The following is a 19,411-nucleotide window of genomic DNA, read 5'->3' as shown; positions in this document are numbered from 1 at the left end:
AGTTCCTCACCACAGGATCTCTCCGTAGAGCTACGTGAGTGTCCTCAAAGCATGGCAGCTGACTTCCCTCGTGTGGGCTAAGAGAGACAGCAAGGAGGAAGCCACAAAGCCTTTTTATGACCAAGTCTTCGACAGAACACAGCATCACTTCTGTCCCATTCCATTGACTAAAAATGAGTCACTTAGTACGGTCCACACACAATGGGAAAGAGAAGTCTCCATCTTTTAAAGGGAAAATTTCCAAAGAACACATGGATATACATTTTTAAATTACCTCAATACTATATTCATCTGAACCAAACACTTTTCCCCTGGCTTAACTTGCATCTTCTATTTGGACAAAGTTATTTGAACCAGGCCCTTTCTTTCAGCTAAACCATGAGTTTAACCCGTCTGGCGGTATGTCTGTGATGTCTGTGTAGCATGCTGACAGTTTTCCCGTTGACAGTAGTTACCCGCTGACAGTAACTAGTTGTCTCCCTGAGCATGTATTTTCTGACTGGATTTTCTTGGGAATATTTATGAATTTAGCATGGCATGGGGAAGGTGAAAATATTTGTATGAAATTCTTTCTGTGTAGAGGCTAAGAATTAATGATTTACCTTTCAAAATGTAAATTTAAAAAACAAATCCTATTGGCCCTCAATTACATTACACTCCCTCTTCAGAATCCAGAAATATTTCTCTTTAGGGACATAGAATCTGGTCTTCCCCTTGATAATTACAAAATCAAGACAATCAACTTGAAAATTATTTCATAAATAATTTCAAACTGGGGGCAGGTGGTAGGACAAAATACTGCCATCAAATCCCACTCGCAGGCACTACTGGAAAAACACTTTGGAGCCCATAAGAAGCTCCACAGATTTGTTATGATAATTATTTGTCTTGGTTATCATTCCATGCAACTAACATTGACATTAATATGGAATGTGAAATCTTGAGAAATACAAAGGAAAATCTCATCTCTCTCTTAAACCATTGAATCTTCCTGAAATGAGGACTGATCCTATATGATTATCCCAGAGCAAAGTTCATCCAGTTCATTTGGCAAAGGCCTCACATTCGAATATTGATAGAGGAATATATTTACATTTGCTTAGTTGTTTTTCATTGAGGTTAATACAACAATGTCTTGTTTTCACAGATTTCTGGCTGGAGCCTTTTGTTTTCTTTCTCTTAGGAGCCCGTATAAGCCTAAAACAAAGAATACCATTATCATTTTCTGTTGCTCCCACTCTGGGGTGTTGCTAAGGGTGAGGGGGTCATTTAAAAGACAACTACTTACTCCCTCCTGTATTCAGTCACTTCCAAACCTCTGGTCTCTTCCCTTGTTTAAGGAGAAAAAAGAAAGGTATCAAATGCCCCAGTCATTTTTTAAATTTCCCCAGAAGCAGAGGAAAATAAAGGAAGCAGAAATTGCACATATATCAAACACTCTGTCTTCTAGAGGTATCAAGGGCAAGTAAATATTGGGATTTAGTGCTTTTGAATCTCCAGTTCCCACTTACAGCTGTGAAACATGAGGTTACGAGTTGGTGTTTTGTTATTAAACAGTAAACAGAGAGAGTCAGAACTCAAATCTTGGTCTTCCGTTTCTGGATCCTATGTTTGTTTCAACACGCATACTACTTTTCCTTTGGATAAAGGAACTCAGAAAAGAAGAAGCATTTCTAATGATAAAGAAAATACCACCGAGTTCCAGATTCTAGTTTTGATGACTCACATCCATTGTTCTTGGGATGTGAGCTGATCTCTGCTTCAGAATAAGCCAGGTACCCTGGCTGGTGTGGCTCAGTGGATTGAGTGCAGGCCTGTGGACAGAATAAGCCAGGTAAATCGAAGCTACCTGCTGCCTTCTACCCATCAAGGCCTTCCCAGTGGCTTGCCCTTTGTGCTGCCTCATCAGATCCCTGTTCCAGGGTGACTGCAAAGGCTGGCCTTCCCCTGGCATATTTATCTTCAACCCCCAGTGCACAAGCAGAGCACACAGTAGACTGACTCATTTATTTCTACTCATTTATTGATGGCCTTTCATAACCAAGTTATTAAGTCATCAATAACTTCAGAGATATAAATGAATGGATCCAGAACTGAGCCAACAGATATTTAAGATATTCACTCAAAATGTTTCTCTAGGATCAGCAGGAAAGTCAAGGCTGAATCATCAGTGGTATTTCCCGGGAAAACGTGCTGTGTGTTGTATTCTAATTGGGGCCCAGTTTATTTCTCCACAAAGTAGTAACGTCAATAGCATCTCCAGTCTCCCAAGTAAGATAATGTTTGAAAAATAGGGTATGCTTGTTAACATTTTTCCAAAATGTTAGCTAATATATGTTTTTCTCATCAACTGATGTAAACCTACCCTGGAAGTTTTGCCAGAGAGCTTAGGCCCTTTTAGGAGTGTAGGGCTGCAAATAAGACACCACTCTTGAGGGAAGGTGAATGGCCAGAGGCAAACCACCAAAGGCCATCTTTATTGTCTAAGCTTCTAATATATAGCCTTTTGTTATATAACTTTGTTACATAAAGTGTTTTTTCTTTTTACACACATGATTCCATTATAGGCTGTAACGTAGCAATCACTATGGTAGGTATGTTATGTGTTCTTGGCACTAAGGTTACCTCTATAGCAACTTTACTTCTGTATACCCAATGGGGTGAGCCGTAGGTTACTTCTATGGTAACCTGGGGTGAGACTGAGGCTACCTCTATGGTAACTTTACCTCAGCCAATAAGGGTTTGTTATGTGGTCATGACTCCATTGGTTACAGAGCCAGCCTTGGTTATGGAGCATGTGGCCTTCCACAGAATCCCTGTAACCAGGCCCTGGTTATGGAGCATGTGGCATTCCATAGCGTCTCTGTAACCAGGTTTTATGTTCTGTAACCAAGGATGAGGAATCTAGGTTTTGATCACCACATAGGAGTGCTTTTGAGTTATGTCAAATTCAACTTAGAAAATAAAATAAAATGAATGGAATGAAAAGGAATGGAATGGAATGGGATGGGATGGGATGGGATGGGATGGGATGGGATGGGATGGAATGGGCTGGGCTGGAATAGGGAGGGGAAAGGAGGGGAAAAAGACAGAGAGGGTGTCTAATACCTAGGAAACCATGAAACTGGTAGTAACTAGGAATCTAGGACATTCCTGACACAGAGAGGAACCATGCATTTTCATTAAGTTTTGGGGTATATGAAGCTGCTCTATCTCAGCCTTCATGAGCACCCCAAGGTCCTGAATTCAGCTCCTTGTTCAAATGCCTCTTTGCCCAGTTTGCTCCCCACTTTGCCCGGAGGCCCCACCTAGATGAAAGGAATCTTGGCTGTTGCTCTGTGCCCTCAGTTGCCTCAGTGTCCTTATCTATAAAACAAGAATAATAATACAACGTACTTCATTAAATTGTTATAAGAATTAAGAGTTACTATATGAAAAGCCTTTAGAATAGTGTTCGGCACATGGTATATTCAACAAGTGTTAGCCTTTATTGTTATTTTCACTAATAAAGTACAGTATTTTCATATGATTAGGACCTTCGAGACAGCCAGTCCAATTTTTTCTGTCCATTTTACAGACAATAACGCTGCACCAAGTAGCAGATTACACAACGCCTGTGCTTTCCAAGGTTCAGAGGCTGAGTGAGACACTAGCAGAGAAAATACCACCTTTGTTGTCCAATTCCAGCTCTGTCGCTTGCTATCTATGTGACTTTGGACACATCTCTTCCCATCTCAGGTTTTTTCTAGGCCCTCACTTATAGAATAAGTATAACATGACCTACCTTCATGGATTGTCATGAAAACTGGAAAAATATTGACTGAAAAAGTTAATGACTGGCTAATGTGACTAGCATTCAATAGCTGGGCATTCACTGGGAACTGTCAGAGCTGCAAACATGATTAGCAGGGCTGCTGCAGACTGGGTGCTAGGATTCTGGGCCCTTGACCACCAGCTGAGCTCAGCACTGCACGGCCCACCTTTACTCAAAAATGAACCTAAGAAAAGACAGGAATATGCTCACACTCCTTTCTATCAGTTTTCTTCAATAACTATCTGTCATCTCTAGATATTATCAGGTATCAAAAATTACCTGTGCCTGGTGATGGATAAAATTCTGTAAGTTCTTTTTGTTCCTAAAGAAAAGGGGAGAGAGAGAGGGAGGGAGATCCACACTCCACTGCTGGCCCACAGCTTTTATAACTAGCTGACTTGAGCGTAAGTAGATTTACCTAACTCTGGTGGCTGAGCCCCACCCTGCTGTGTCTGCTGGGGAAAGGGTGACTAGAAACAACTTGGAGATGATACAAAATGTTGAAAATACTATGTGCAGCAGTGATTTTGCAAATATGACACCTTTTTTTGAGGTAGAAATAGATAGAGAACGGTTCAGGGAAGGATGGAATTGAACCAGACACTTCGGTTTCCTTTTGGGGGGGAGAATGATGAATTATGAATAAATTCTAACTCTAGATAAGAATGCATGGGCCCTGGCTAGTGTAGCTCAGTGGATTGAGTGCAGGCCTTCGAACCAAAGGGTTGCTGGTTCGACTCCCAGTCAGGGCACATGCCTGGGTTGCAGGCCAGGTCCCCAGCAAGGGGCACACAAGAGGCAACTACACATTGATGTTTCTCTCCCTCTCTTTCTCCTTTCCTTCCCCTCTCTCTAATAGTAAGTAAATAAAATTAAATTTAAAAAAAAAAGAATGCATGGCACTCCGAGTCTATCAGAAAACAGATCTGTGGGATTTGAATGTCTATGAAAAGATTACAGATATCCCTCAGTGGGGTTGGGATCCCTGCCCAACTCAGGAAACAACTCCCCCTTGAAGTCTTACAATGCTCATTTACTAGTGAAACACCCTGAGATGTTTTCTGTATGTAAGAAACCTGCTCAACACAGCTTTATCTGTCCTTTCCTGAATGATTGGCACAGAATTTCCGTCACTATTATGGAGAATAGTAGCTACTAGGGAACACTATTTGGGAAACTACAAGGTTTGAAATCGGATCTTAATTTTATTGTAAGTCTCTGCTTCAACCACTTCAGATGAAGGATAAACAGCTGACTAGAAATGAACCACGTTTTGCTGTCTTGTATCCCATTTCATTTGGAGGAACAGACCTGTAGCATCTGACGATGAACACGTCTCAGAGAGCAGAATGCAGCCCGTTGTGTTCCGCTCCTTATCATTAACCAGCAATGGAACTCTCTGGGAACTGGCAAAAAGTAAATAAAATGAAATGAAAGCAAATCACGTTGGATTCACCAAGGGCTGGCTTTGGAGCAGCCAGTGGATCGCTGTTGTCTTCCATGGGTCATGATTTCCTGACAATGTTCACATCAGAACTGGACTGTGAACTCATGAAACAATTTGGGAACGGAAACTGTGGGCCCAAAGAAAGCAATGAAGTCCATGTTAAGATATAAATGTTTTTAATGATGAGGATAATTATAACTGATTGAAACCTGGAATTATCTTAATATGTAAACTGGGGTATGCAAAAGAAGTAAAAATGCCACTGAATCTCCTTGTTACCACACTATGATGTTCATTACCATCTGTCTCTAAAGTTCACAAAAAACTAGTCACTTTTTTTTTCTTTTTCTCACATTTTCATCTGCTACTCTCACATAAACACCCATCAAATGCATTCCTTTTTGTCTTTAATTCGTTTTCTTCCTCCCTCTACCTGTGGCCCTTTTGGAAAAAAAAAATTTAAATGAGACAAGCACATTCAACTATTACAGGATTCCTATAGGAATATCTGTTTTGAAGCAGGAAAAAAATAAAAATTAACCCTAGCATTTGGTAGTAACATATCAAAAAGAAATTGAATGAAAACTAGTTTAAAAATTATCAGGCTGTTATTATCTCTTTAGTCTTGACCTTTTAGTAAGACTTAAATAAATACCATCCAAATCTGACAGATATAAACTGCAAAATTCCCACGACAGCAATCTGACAGAAATATCATTTCTATTTGAAGTCAAAAAGTGGCATTTCTTAGCTGTTTAATAAAACAGGAATTATTAAGAAAAGTAAATGTTGAATTGCACCGGCAGAGTCTAAGCCAGATGGCACGATCTCTGAGCTAATTTGCATGACAGCTGCTTTACCATTTAGACAGAAACGCCGATACCTGGAAAGTTTTTTTAATGTAGTTAAATTTCATTTGCTTTGACATGTATTTTTAGGGTGAAAATATTAATGTTGATATTACATGTTAATATTTTATATTAATTATTCATTCAATGTCTTTTTCTATTATCTCTCCCCAGGAAGCAAATAACTTGAATAAAAGCACAACAAGAACGGAGAGTGCTTGGCTCTTCAGAATGTGGTACACCTTTGACCACAAGTATCCTTTGAGAGTGACCGTCCCCCAGGTCCTGCAGCAGGGCGGAGATTCGCTTCGACCTCTTACTCACTGAGATTTGTGCTCCAGTTCTAGAAATGCAGAAAGGTAAAGTGGATCACAACCAAATGTATCAAAAATAATGATTGAAAAAATTGATAAGTTGCATAGCCCATATTTAGGTGTTACAAGAGGCTACAGTGGAAGCTCCCAGGGTCAAATGGACTTGGTGTTTTCGTGGCTGTCTAGTATTTCTGAATGTCAGAGGGTAAAACCTGGAGTCCTGGAGGACCAATCGATTTTATTAGTTGATATTTTACTGTTACCCCTTTGTAAAAATCTCACTTCTGGTCCAGTTGGTCTGAGAGACAACACAAAGCTCCTTCGCCTTCTCCCAGGAACCCATTTGTGTGCTTTCCTCACACTGTGCTGTAAATAATGAAGGAGTGGGGAGGGGGAATGAATGGGCTGAGGAGAACAATGCTTCTGGTCTTTATAAAATAACACTGCTTGGTTTTCCTGGCAGGCTTCAGCAAGCTATTCCTGGTGAAAGGCAATTTTAAAATTCCAGCAATCAGTGTAAACACCGTGGCTCAGACATACCTTGCCTTGTGACTCACAGGGCGGAGAAGTCAGGGTGGAGAAGTCGGGCCAGAAGGGCTTTGCCATTGTGAGCGGCAGTGAGGAGTCCAGCTCTAATCCCAAGCAAAAGCCCCAGAGAAGAAAGGAAAGGACTGCACTGAAAATTGAATGTGTCGGGTCTTTGTATTTAGTTTTCCATAGTCACAAATCCCTCTCCTTTCAGGGAGAAAGTATCAGTCACTAGGTGATTTTAGAGGTTCTCAACAATGATTAAAGCCACAACAGATCAGTGGGAGAGGAAGAAGAATTAAGGACTGAGAAATGAAATTCAAAGAATAAGATGAAAAAGAGGTAAAACCAGAAAGGGGAGAGGAGGCAAGAGAAGTACAGGAAATTCCCAGTAGAAAGGAAAGAAAGCAAATTAAAGGAATGACTGTGTACATAAAAATTAAGTAAGAATGAAGTAAAGAAAAGCCACATGAAGATGGCAGAAGCAAAAGTGAAACAAGGTGAGAATTAGAAAGCAATTCTGAAAAAAGTAGAGCATTCCAGGAATTAAAAATGGAGAGTGGAAAGTGGAGGTTTTTTGAGGCTACAGTTTTGTTTTTGCACAGCGCTGCTACCTACGGTCAGATATCTTGCCTTGCTGGATCTTGAGCTTTTAGGGACAGTGTAGGTTGCTACCACCTTACAAGCAGTTTCTCTTGGCCATTAACTATCTTCTGGAGGTTCTGGTAACTCATTAACTACCCAAAGCTTCCTGGGAGAAGCTGGTTCTTACCAAGTCCTGCTGGTCGATGTTCCTGGTTGATTTCTCTTCTGAAAATACAATTTCCCCTGCCATTGCTTCAGGTGTCTGATAACCAAATCTGTACAAAGTAAAAATAAATTTAACTAAAGAGTATGCATAAAGGCTGCTTGGTTATGACAAGATGTATAGTAAGAAAATGGTAAATTGGAAATGAGATCAAAGATGCTTTTGTTCACATTCTGGCAGTGCTATGAGGAAGGCTTTACAATGAAGAAAGCGAATAAAGGGAAAAAAGTAACTTTAAAACAAGAAAATGAAGTGGGAATCCACCCAGGTTTTAGGCATAGAGTAGTGGCTCTAAATTCAGACTATGTCAAAGTTCTGCCCTCACATTTCAGCAGGGGTTATCAGTCCACATCATAATGGGCAGATTAGCAACAAATAAAAGCAGATTTACACTCTCAGTGACACCCTTTCTCGTGGTAACCTGTCCTCCTGGGCATTCGTCCTAGAAATTGTAGTGCTATCATTACCACACAAACACATTTTCACTTAGACAACGAAGTTTTAATGTCTTAGATACGCTTGGAATTCATACCCAGAGAGTAGCAAACAAACCAGTTTCCACTCTGTGACTTCTTGATATACCTGTAATTTTACAGATGTGTCATCCACCAGGCACTGTGTTTATACTATTGTCCCTGTAGAGCCCAGGTAATGTGCCCCACGAACCTTACAGGTAGGCGCTGCTGGCCTCCGCCAGTGCGGGGATGATGCTCCCACCCCCGGGTCAGGTTGCCTGGCCAGGCCAGAAAGAAATTGTTGTAAGGCAGAAAGAAATTGATTATGCAGTTTGGAGCTGCTCAAGTTTCACTTCAGTAAAACTGCATCATGCAAATGAGACATCATAAAGAATTACTGACAAGAAAAATAAGAATAAATAAGCCTGCACATTCACCTGTATCAGTCAGCATTCTCTAGAGAAACAAAAACAGAGCTGGCAGGAGCTATATATATGTAAATGCATGCACGTGTGCATGTACACACACAAACATGCATGTGTGTGCACATATGTGCAAAACATGCATGCATACACACATGTGTACATACAAAAGAGGGGTTTCCCAAGGAATTGGCTTGCGTGGTTGTGGAGGCTGGACAGTGCACAGTCTGTAGGGCGGGCCAGCAGGCTGGAACCTGTCAGTCAGAAGCCAGCGCTGCAGGCTCGAGGCAGAACTTCTTCCTTGGGGAAACCTCAGCTTTGCTCTTAGGGCCCCCCAACAAGTTGACCCAAAACTAACAACACAGTTTCAATTCACATTCTATTTATGCCCAATATTCATATCCAAGAATAGAAAAAAGACTGTCTGAATTCACCATCGTTATCAAGAACACAAGCTACTGCTACTCACATAATTTTGTTTACTTATTTTTACTGTTTCATAGCATAATTAAAACACATATACATTTCCATAAAGATTTTTTAAAACTACTGGAAAACAAAAGCAATAAAAATGAACGTTTGATGAAGACGAACAATGGACAAGGACTGTGTTGAGTGTTGTGCTGTTACTTCATTTCAGCCGCACTGCTCTGCAGAGAGCGGACTGCAACACAGACGGACTGCTGGCGCTGTGGGCCTCTGCTCACGCAACCTGGGCTCCCCTGTTCGAGAGCGCTGTCGGAAGCCTGTGGTGCCAAAATTGATGATTAATTAAGATTTCGTTAGGAGTCATTGAGCAGTAATTCTGAGTCAGGCAGTGCAAAGGAGAAACGGAGAAGGAGGAGACGAGAAAGGGAATTGCTACTGAGAACCATCACTTTGCCGCCCAGTGCATTACTTCACTTAGTTCTCATCACCACTCTTTGGGTTTTATTAAATTCTTACAAGCATGCTATCTGAGGTGAAAGAAACAAATTCTCAGAGAACGTAAATTTCTTAAGATCCCATAGCCAGTGTCTATTCCATGACCCAAGCTCAGATCTGCCTCACTCTGAAGTCCACTAGTGCACTTTAGTGAACTTTATCTTGACATCTCTATGTCCGTGGATCCCTTGAATAATCGAGACTGCTCGCATTGTGTAGTGTAGAGCTTGCATCTCAAACAGCTATTGAAGATATATGGGGTGATAAGGTCGGGATCATTGTTGGTCACCCCAAGAATATCACCATAAAGCACTCCCAAGTGTCTGAGTCAGGTCCTTGACTTTTCAGGGGCAGAAAGCTAAATATGCCAAAGACTCCTAAATGTTTTAGTTTCATGGAGATAGATGCACTCTAGCCAAACCTGAAGGAGGCGCAAGTAAAAAACAGACACTGGATCCCTAAATCATTATATGTACTCCCATAGGGAGAAATATTCTTTCCCAGTCATGAGAAGGTGCAAGTTACAGTGTGAACCCTAGTGTCCTTCCAGCCCCCTCTCCTGCTCCTGCCCCCTGGCCTTCCTGAGACATACCAAGCACATTCCTGATTCCAAACCTTTGCACTGGCTCTTCCCTCTACTGGGGGGGTTCTGCCCTCAGACATTCACATGCCTCCTCCTATATCTCCTTCATTCAAATTGCCATTGAGAGCTTCCTGGCTCCATATTTAAATAAGCAGTCCAGGCCCTGGCTGGGTATTTCAACTAGAGCATTGTCCTGACACTGTCAAGGTTGTGGGTTTGATCCCTGGTCAGAGCACGTAGAAGAATCAACCGATGAATGCATAAATAAGTGGAACAACAAACCTCTCTCTCTCTCTCACTTTCTCTCTCCCCCCGCTCTCTCTCTCAAATCAATAAATAAATTTTTAAAAAAACAATTTAAATTAGCAATCCCAACAGGAGCACTCTTTCTCTCACCCCGTCCCTGCCTCATTTTTCACTGTAACACTTATCACCATCTGACCAGGATATATGCTTTCTGGAAACAGGGTTTAGGTCTGTTTTCACTCATTGGTGTGTCCTCAAGGCATAGAACAGTGGTTGGCACATGGTGAACACAAAAAATATTTTTTGAATGAATGAATGAATGCAATGAACAAACAAGGAAGCAATATTTGCTATCTAAGGCACCTTCATTCTGGACAATAATGTAGCTGAAAAATCCAATTAATTATCTGAATGTTGCTGTGTCTGAAAGCAGAGCAAGGCATATAGATATAATCTTAGTGTTTTTACCCAGGCTGGCCTTTGGCATTTAAATGGCACACCTCATGCCGACAGATATCCACCCTCCCCAATTTCAGTGTCCCTCTCCCTAGGCAAGGACACCCACATCACTGACCTCCAGTGGCTGGTCCATCCTTCCTTAGGTTTAAGTAGTGTACCTGATTTGGTATACTCAAAATCAGGCTTAGAAACTACTCTTCTCTCTAATGCATCTTCTCTCATCTATCATGTGTTCACTTTATTAATATGAAAACTCAAAATTTTAGAGCCACCTGCCATCCTCACTAACAGTCTCTTATAATAAGAAGGTTAGAAGGAGAAGTCGATGCCCTTGTATTCCGACTTAAGTCGTTATACAGAATGCTTTGCTTAGACTCACAGTGTTAGATAGCTGGTGTGGGAATCTTATATGGCCTGATTCACAGGGGCTAATGACCCTGCTGGTCTGTCTCCTCCAGTCTCTTCCGTTCTCCCGGTTATCATCGCTCCCTTCAAGCATGTGCATGCGATAGTCTTACAAATGTGAGTGACACCAGGTAAGAATGACCTTTTCAAAAAAAAAAAAAAGGCAGCCTAAAATAATGTTTAGCACTTCCTGTATGCTGATATCAACTGAAAATAAGGAATTATCATGTGGTTGCCAACATTTTACATAAGTGTGAATAAAGTGCAAAGATAACAATGGACTGGCAAGTTGACACAGTAACAGAATTACACAAAGCCACGTGGATGGAGACTTCCTTCCCATTACCGGTTTGGAAAGAAGAGCACACGGCGGTATTACCAGCAGAATGAAAGGCTCATACAGTATGGGTGGATGAGTTTTCCATTCAAGAGCCTGGCAGGGACAGTGGCGGATACCAGACCCCTCCTGTACCAAAGCGCAACAGGCTGGGGCTGCATTCCAGGAAAAGTAAACATGAGCATCAGGATGAGTTTAAATGATACTTGGGCCCAAGTATTTAATGAATTTAAATGTAATGGCACTGCAGTCTTAAAAAGGAGAGTGGGAATGGGGAGACTTCCCCTCCTAAAACTTGGCAGAATTCATTATGTCCTAGACAGTCACGCTTATTTTAAATCATAGGTGTGAATATTGTGAGCAATAATTTCCATTTTAAATGATGATCACTGCCTTGCAGTTATTTCTTATTCCGACTAGCTGAGGCATTCATGAATTATTTATTGGGGTAGTACTGTGGCCTTGTGAATGACTTGAGTTTACTTCACAAAAAAACTCTCAGAGGAACAAGGAATGTTAGGTCTGTGACCCTGGTTTTATAAATGAGGCAGCTGAGCCCAAAGGAGGGAAAAGGTGTATCCAAGGTCACTGATGGGCTGGGAGCCAGCATTCAGAATCAACAAAGAGCAGTCGGTATCTACCTGAAGAATCCAAGGGACCTGACTCAGTGGTTTGTCCGCTGATTGCCGGTAGAATTATATGTGATGCTATTGTGAGTGGCATGCAATTGATAGTTTTATGTGCTGGTTCTTCGCCATCAGCAACTTGACCAGTCACGGGTAGGCTCTGTTCTACCTTCTGTAGCATCAGAAGGGATAGCAGATGTAAGTAAAAAATTCCTTTGTGCTATGAATGCTTTATTGATGCCTGCTATGCGCCAGGCAATATACTGGTACGGGAAGCCCAGCAGCAAATGGGGTAGGCATAGTTGAATCTCATGAAGTCTTGCTAATTTGCTCAGGGTACACATGACATTATAAGGGCTGCCCCCACTTCCTCCCGGGGGGAGGCTGACTGTAAGGAAGAGTCGAGCTTTCATCTACCACACCCACCCGGGTGGTTATTCCTGAGGGGATTTAGCAGACTGTGGTCACCCTTGTCCTCACAGGGGCTGGTATAGAAACATCTTGTAGATAGCACCTAACTTAGCACGTAAGTGTAATGAAATTGAAATTCACGGAGAGAAATCACTAGCTTCCAGGATCCTTGTGTTCCTATGACTTTTCGGTGAGAACTGGTGTCGGGAAATGTTCACAATACCTGGAAATGTGAGCTGTCTTTTATTCAGGTCATAACTAGGGTTTTTCCTGATGTCTTCTTCCATATAATGCGAATAATAAATACTATTCTTTGTTTTAGCTAAATCCATTGGACAAGTTGGCTAGTTATTAAAATAGCTTTCTGCTGATGCATATTGGTTCACTTGCTCTCAGAGCCCAAACATACTAAAGCAGTTAAACAGGGCAGTTTTCTCAAGAACCTATGGCCTAAATACGTAGCAGTCTTCATAGCTGGACTACAGCTCTTCTGGAGTCCTGACAAGTGACTACAAGTATGATGTTGCGAATTGTTTCCCGAACATGTTGGGCCCCCCACTGAGATTGTAAAAAATTGTAGGTCCCAAGTTGATAACTGAGTTTTCTACAATAATTTTAGGATTCTATGAGCCTTTGCATCCTTGACTCGTTTTGTCTTTTTCCCTGCAGTTTTTAATGCTGTCTCATTTCATCTTCACTTTAAGCAAACAATATTAAAATCTGAATTTATGAAAATAAAAAATCAGAAGGTAACACCCCCTCTTCTAGAATGGACTCATAAAATAAATTCCTCTAAATCCAATTTTTAAAAATATCTATGGAGCATGTTCTCTTTGCAAAGCAATATCTATTAGACTCTCCTCATTTGTTTATTTGTTCATTTATCACAATATGTTTACCAAGAGCTACACTGTCCTGGGCACTATGGATAATATAGCCCCTGACAAATTCTCACAAAGCTTACCTTCCAATCTGGTTCTGTTTTTAAAGTTCGGATTTACAGATGTCTTTTCAGGACCATGACTGTGACATAAAGAAAGGTGCACTTAGCCCTGGCAGGGTGGCTCAGTTAGTTGGAATGTCATCCCATACACCAAAACATTGAGGGTTCTACCCCCAGTCAGGGCACATACCTAAGCTGCAGATTTGATTCCCGGTTGGGGCACATATGGGAAGCAACCAATTGATGTTTTTCTCTCACATCAATGTTTTATTTTCTCTCTGCCTTCCTCTCTTTCTAAAAATCAATAAACATATCCTTGGGTGATGTTTTGTTTTTCTTTTTTAAAGATGGACTTAGACATTCTATTTTTGATTTTGATCAAATAGAAAAGAGTCTGGTTCTGTGGTCAGGATTCAATGATTTGCTTTTGTAGCCTATCCACTAACTAGCTGTGTGTTTTTAGCAAGGTTATCAACCCTCTCTGTGTCTCAGTCTCTTAGCTGCAAAATGGGAACAATAGAAGTCCCTCCCTCACAGGTTAACACAAACTACTTAAAACAGTGCTCAATGATGTCAGCTTTATTGTTATCATTACTACCCGATGATGTCTAATCTCTTAAAGGGCAGCGTCATTTAATGTGCTTGGTATTCGTTGTCATTTGTTATCTCCAAGTGACCGAAATATCCATTATTTGTGCGCTTATCATAATTGTTAGTTGTAACAGCCATATTTTAATACCATAACAAAATCTTTAGTCTTTATTTAAATTTTTTTTGAAAAAGGTTCTACTTAGACTATAAAATCAGATATAAATCTTATCTGATCTTGAGGAAATGGATGGAGCTGGGTGGTAGGTAGATTTTGTGTCCTCTATTATGCACATTCCATTGTTTTATTTATGATTTTTCTAAGTTATAGTCCCTCATCCCATAGTTATTTTTCTCGAAATTACACCACAGATATCAATTTGGACATGACAGAGAAGTGAAGCAATTTTTCCGTTCCGCAACAGAAACAGTACAAGCCTTTGATGATAATTACTCCTCTTGTACTTTCTTGTGGTAAAGGAAATCTTTCAATTGCTCCTTTCAGGTGAAGCTGCGCGTTTTGTCATTAGCAGTGTGATGTTATATTTGAAGATTTCTGGGTCAGTATTGAATCATTTTATGAGGAAAAAAAAAGAAGGAAAACGCTAAGACTGACAAAAATATATGTATTACCTCAGTGTTGCCAGTTTTAAATTTAGGGTTTTTGTTTGTTTGTTTACTGGATTACTGATTTATTATAAAAGGATATAATTCAGAAACAGCCCGATGGAAGAGATGCCTAGGGCCAGGTGTGTAGGCAAGGGGGTGGGGCCTCCATCCTCACCAGGTGTGCAACCATCTTCCAGTCTCCAGCTGTTCACCAACCTGGAAGTTCTCCTAATACCATTCTTTTTTTTAAAAATTTATTGTGATGAAATTGGTTAATAAAATTATATAGGTTTCAGGGGTACAATTCTATAATACATTATCTGTATATTGTATATGCAGTCAAGTCTCCTTCCATTACCACTTAGTCCCCTTGAAGAAAAAAGTTCTGTTTTGTTTTTTAGTATTCTTTAATTGCTACTTGGTTACTCCTTCTCAACTGTAGGAGCCAAGTCATTTACAGGCTGCCAACAAACTCATGAGCTACCAGAGACATCCTGTCGGCATGTCACGGCTGCCGGCCTCACACATTATCACCTGACAGGGAGATGAGGCAGGATCTGTCTCGTGGACCACAGTACCTACCCCTGGTCTGCATGTGAAGCTGCGGTAGACACATCACAATACACATGGGCAGACATGGGCCTGCCCTAATTAAAGTTCACTTCACGAGGCCGATGTTGATGACATGGTGTCAAGTTATGTCAAACCAGCTCATACATAAGAGTGAGAAGAGAGGTAAGCACGCTGGTCATTAATGAGGCAGGAGATGTTGGAGACACACGTACCATTCTTCTAACCTGGGGGAAAGAGTCCAAGGGGGAAGGGGGGTCTCCTGGCATGAAATTAAACAATGGAAAGAGAGGCTGAGATTCTGAGCAGAGGGAATGACCTGGAGGAAAGTCCCATGACAAAGATGCACGAATAGCTGAAGGGAGCTGGAACAAATCTACCTGCAAGGCCCCGACTTGGAAGGACGAAGGGGAAAGGGTGGCCTCCAGAGGACAGTACCGTCAGCCTTTAAGCCAAGATGGAACTCTCATTCCCCACACCTGGTGAAGTCAGAATTCCCTTTCTTTGGCATTAATTTTATTCCCTACATCTGCTGTAATTAGACTCTCTTTCATTGGCATGAATGTTATGTTGGTGTTTGGTGACTCAGGTGACTAAAGGTAGAGCAATGTGTCAGAGACTAAAGAGCCTTTTCAGTTCCCTTCTGTCACAAATCTGATTCATCTGTGTGACAGTAGTTCATGAGGTACCTACACATTTAATGCTTCCAGAATGGGACCTAATTTTAATGTTTCTCCCTCTGAAAAAAAAATAAGTATTTTGTTTAAATTTTCTTCAATTATTTTAACAGAATTTAGTTTTAGTACTTCTCTCCTGCTTCCCCTGTCAAAAATATAAGTATGTCTTCCAGCTTCTTTGAAGCCACAGAGAGAGAGTGCTTGCCCTCAAGATGCCAACATCCTAATGAGGTAGACACAACAGCCACCAAAGCACTAAGAACTATATTAAATTTATGTGCAAAAGTGCTTTGGAAGCCAGAGGGGGTTTAGCCAACTAACCAGCTTTGGAAAATGGAGGAAGCCACACAGAAGGAACTTTGGAAAAGGGGATTAAAAAGGAAGAATCTGTCAGAAGCCGGACTGAGGATGTGAAGGGCCTTCTGGCCCAGGAAACAGCATAGGCAAAGGCACGATCAGGGTGTGAGGTGTTTGGAAAGGAGAGTCCAGGGTGACTGGATGGGCGGAAGGGGAACCTGGAGAGTTGTCATGGGACAGAGTGGGCAGCAGGAGGCCGACACAGCGCTTTCAGCACAGAGCCACACAGTCCAGTTAGTGATATCGAAGAGAATACATGACCACATGGGAGGTGCTGTGACAGGGAGAACAATAAAATCTAAAATCATTCTGGACAGTAGCTCCCGAAAACACCCGCCAGATTTCTATGGATAAAAATGAGGACATGAATGTTTTCATTCCTTCTTAAAAGAAATTTTGGACCATTGAATATGTGTTTCAAAATATCAATGTATCATATCATTAACACACTGATTCTTAATATCCACTAACAAAAATAATTCAGTGGTGTAATTGTTAGGATCTACCAGTATGTTTTCTAGTTAAAAAGCCAACTCAGCTCTAATATTTCAGTTATCTATTCATGGTCAGAAATGGGATAATTTCTGACAGAGGTTTTAACTAATCTAACAGAAAATGTTGAATTCAAATTCACATTCAAAGGAAAGGCTGTTTTTTGCTCCTCATCTGATAAATGCCACCAGCCCTCAGGCCCTGCTTGGCCTTCTGGGACAGGCTTCCAGTGGTAGCTGATGCTGTGGGTTTTTCAATGTAGGGCAACAATTTTCAACCAGTGTTTTGCAAGAATTTTTAAATCATGCAACACCTGACTATTGAGTTAGGTGCACTGACTTCCTTTCCCTTAGATCATCAAAAAAAAGAAAAAAAAAAAAGAAAAGAAAACAGACAGCACAATACCCGTCCAGTGTGAATGAATCAAAATTATACCTATTTTTTTTGTCGGCAAAAAATAAATCGCAGCAGAATTTGAGTAATGAGTTTTTGTGTGTTGTGAGATGAGAAAGGGTGAAAATGGTTGATGTAGGGGCTAGAAGCCCGGGAGAGAGAAGTTTTTCCAAAGGAAATGCACACATCCTCAAACCACTGCCTTTTATATCCCTTGAAGCCATTTCCTTGAAATTCCTTGAAATCCACCAGTGGGTTGGGTTTCACCATCCGATTTCCTGTAAACTTGGCAAGAGTTGATTTCTGGCTTATAAATACAGGCTCCTAAGCAAGTCACCCCAGTCCTTTACCATGTCTCTAATAGCTGGAACAGAAAGATGGTAACTGCTTTGTCTCTTTCCTCGCTAGCCTTTCCCAGCAACTGCGGACATCTCTTCCTGCATCCCTCACTCCACCTAGCACTTGGGTTGCAGGCAGCAAGCCTGTACTTTTCCCTCCCCTGCTTCTTGCTGGCAGGCAGAATCTGGGTGCTGGAGGAAGAGAGGGCCTCAACTACCCCACACCTTAAACAAGTCCAGCTGTACAATCTCAGAAGCCTTGTCTTTAGCTTGACCAGTTATTTTCCCATTTTTTTTTCCTTTTCTTTTAGTCTAAAGTCCTCAGGTCTTCCCTGAAATGAAATGTTCAGAAGATGAACAATTTGTTCATGGGTAATTGTACAAGTACTTTGCAAACATCAAGTGCGTCATAAAGTTGGAATGATACTAAATCCAGTGATAGATTTACAGGCCTGAAAAGTCTCAGACTCACTATGCAAATATGAACAAAGAATTTTATTACATTTTTATTATTTTAAAATTCTAGCTGATTTTCTGCTATGTTCACAATAAAGACACATATGTAAGTCTCCTCTCAGTCTACAAATATGTCTTATTGAGAAATCTCCTTCCCCGGGGTTCTCTGGCACCCACAAATCCCATTCTTTTCAAGATGACTTACTGGCAGGGAACGCAGCCCAACACAAAATCATAAATTTACTTAAAACCTTCTTTTCCCTCATCAGTTATTGTTAGTGTTTATGTGTTTGATGTGTGGCCCAGGACTTTTCTTCTCCCAGTGTGGTCCAGAGATGCCAAAAGGTTGAACACCCCTAACTGTGAAACAGAAATACTCCACTACTCCCCTAAAAATCAGCCCATTAAAAATCCTACCATTTCATGATCTCACCTATATGTGGAATCTAAAAACATCAAACTCATAAAAGCAGGAAGGAGAACGCAGGTTGCCAGGGGCTGGGGGTGGGAAGAGTGGGGAGATGCTGGCCAACGGGTACAAAGCTTCATTTATGCAAGATGAGTAAGCTGTGGAGATGTAAAGAAGAACAGAATGACCAGTGAATAATACTGTACTGTGTACATGAAATGTGCTAAGAGAGTAGATCTTAAGTGTTCTTAGCACACAAAAAATGTTTTGAATACATGAGATGATAGATTTGTTAATTAGTTTGATATGGCAATCAACTCACAATGAATACATACATCAAAACATTATATTGTATACCTTAAACATGTACAACTTCTATTCATCAGTTATTCCTCAATAAAACTAGAAAAAAAATTCCTATCCTTGGCCTTCCAGCAAGTAGAAGCTGGTACTCTCCAGCTGCGGCCCTTCCTTCCTGGCCTCACTGTGAGAACTGTTTGTGTTCCCATCAGGAACTACGGATTAACCTCCCGATGAACATAGCTCTCTTGCTAGCTCAGTCTTCCGCTAATCTTTGATTTAAACCAGAGTTTTCCAAACTGGTGATCAGGACTCATTAGTGGATCTTAAAATCATTTCAGTGGGTTTCTAACGAACACCTCTTGAGAAATGAAAGTAGGCTAGAGAAAATATTATAGTACATTGCAGAATTAAAAGTTAATACTATTTCATGAAACTTGTTTTAGCTGTGTATATACACTAGTTTGTGATATAAAATGTGTTTCCTAATGGGGGTCATGATCAAAAAGATTTAAAATCTAGATCTATATTGGCCTTAAACCCTTATCCAGGAATACACAGGTCTTTCCCCCTATTGCTTTAAATGCCAGGCAAGCTGGTTAACAGTTCAGAAAGGAGAGAACCATCAGCCCTTACAAATGATTCTGGAAGT

The 19,411-nt window shown here is 40.9% G+C and overlaps 1 protein-coding gene and 1 long non-coding RNA gene across 2 annotated transcripts in view; one reads left to right on the top strand and one right to left on the bottom strand.

The window, feature by feature from the left end:
• The window catches only part of SLC9A9 (solute carrier family 9 member A9), a 520,093-nt gene that overhangs the window by 418,527 nt on the left and 82,155 nt on the right, over window positions 1-19,411 (top strand). Inside the window, exon 14 of the mRNA XM_024556352.4 lies at window positions 6,284-6,363. Within this exon, the coding sequence (XP_024412120.2) occupies window positions 6,284-6,363 (80 nt within the window). The remainder of the gene's footprint in view (window positions 1-6,283; window positions 6,364-19,411) is intronic.
• Window positions 1,015-2,447, bottom strand: LOC123479345 (uncharacterized). The gene is made up of 4 exons (XR_006654938.3): window positions 2,366-2,447; window positions 1,727-1,814; window positions 1,289-1,330; window positions 1,015-1,197 (listed from the first exon to the last, which is right to left on the bottom strand). It is a non-coding gene; the product is annotated as an uncharacterized lncRNA (long non-coding RNA).

This window comes from Desmodus rotundus, chromosome 2, assembly GCF_022682495.2.
Source record: "Desmodus rotundus isolate HL8 chromosome 2, HLdesRot8A.1, whole genome shotgun sequence".
Classification (NCBI taxonomy): Eukaryota; Metazoa; Chordata; class Mammalia; order Chiroptera; family Phyllostomidae; genus Desmodus; species Desmodus rotundus.
The sequence above is the reverse complement of the archived record's forward strand: the minus strand, read 5'-3'. Positions and strand labels throughout refer to the sequence as shown.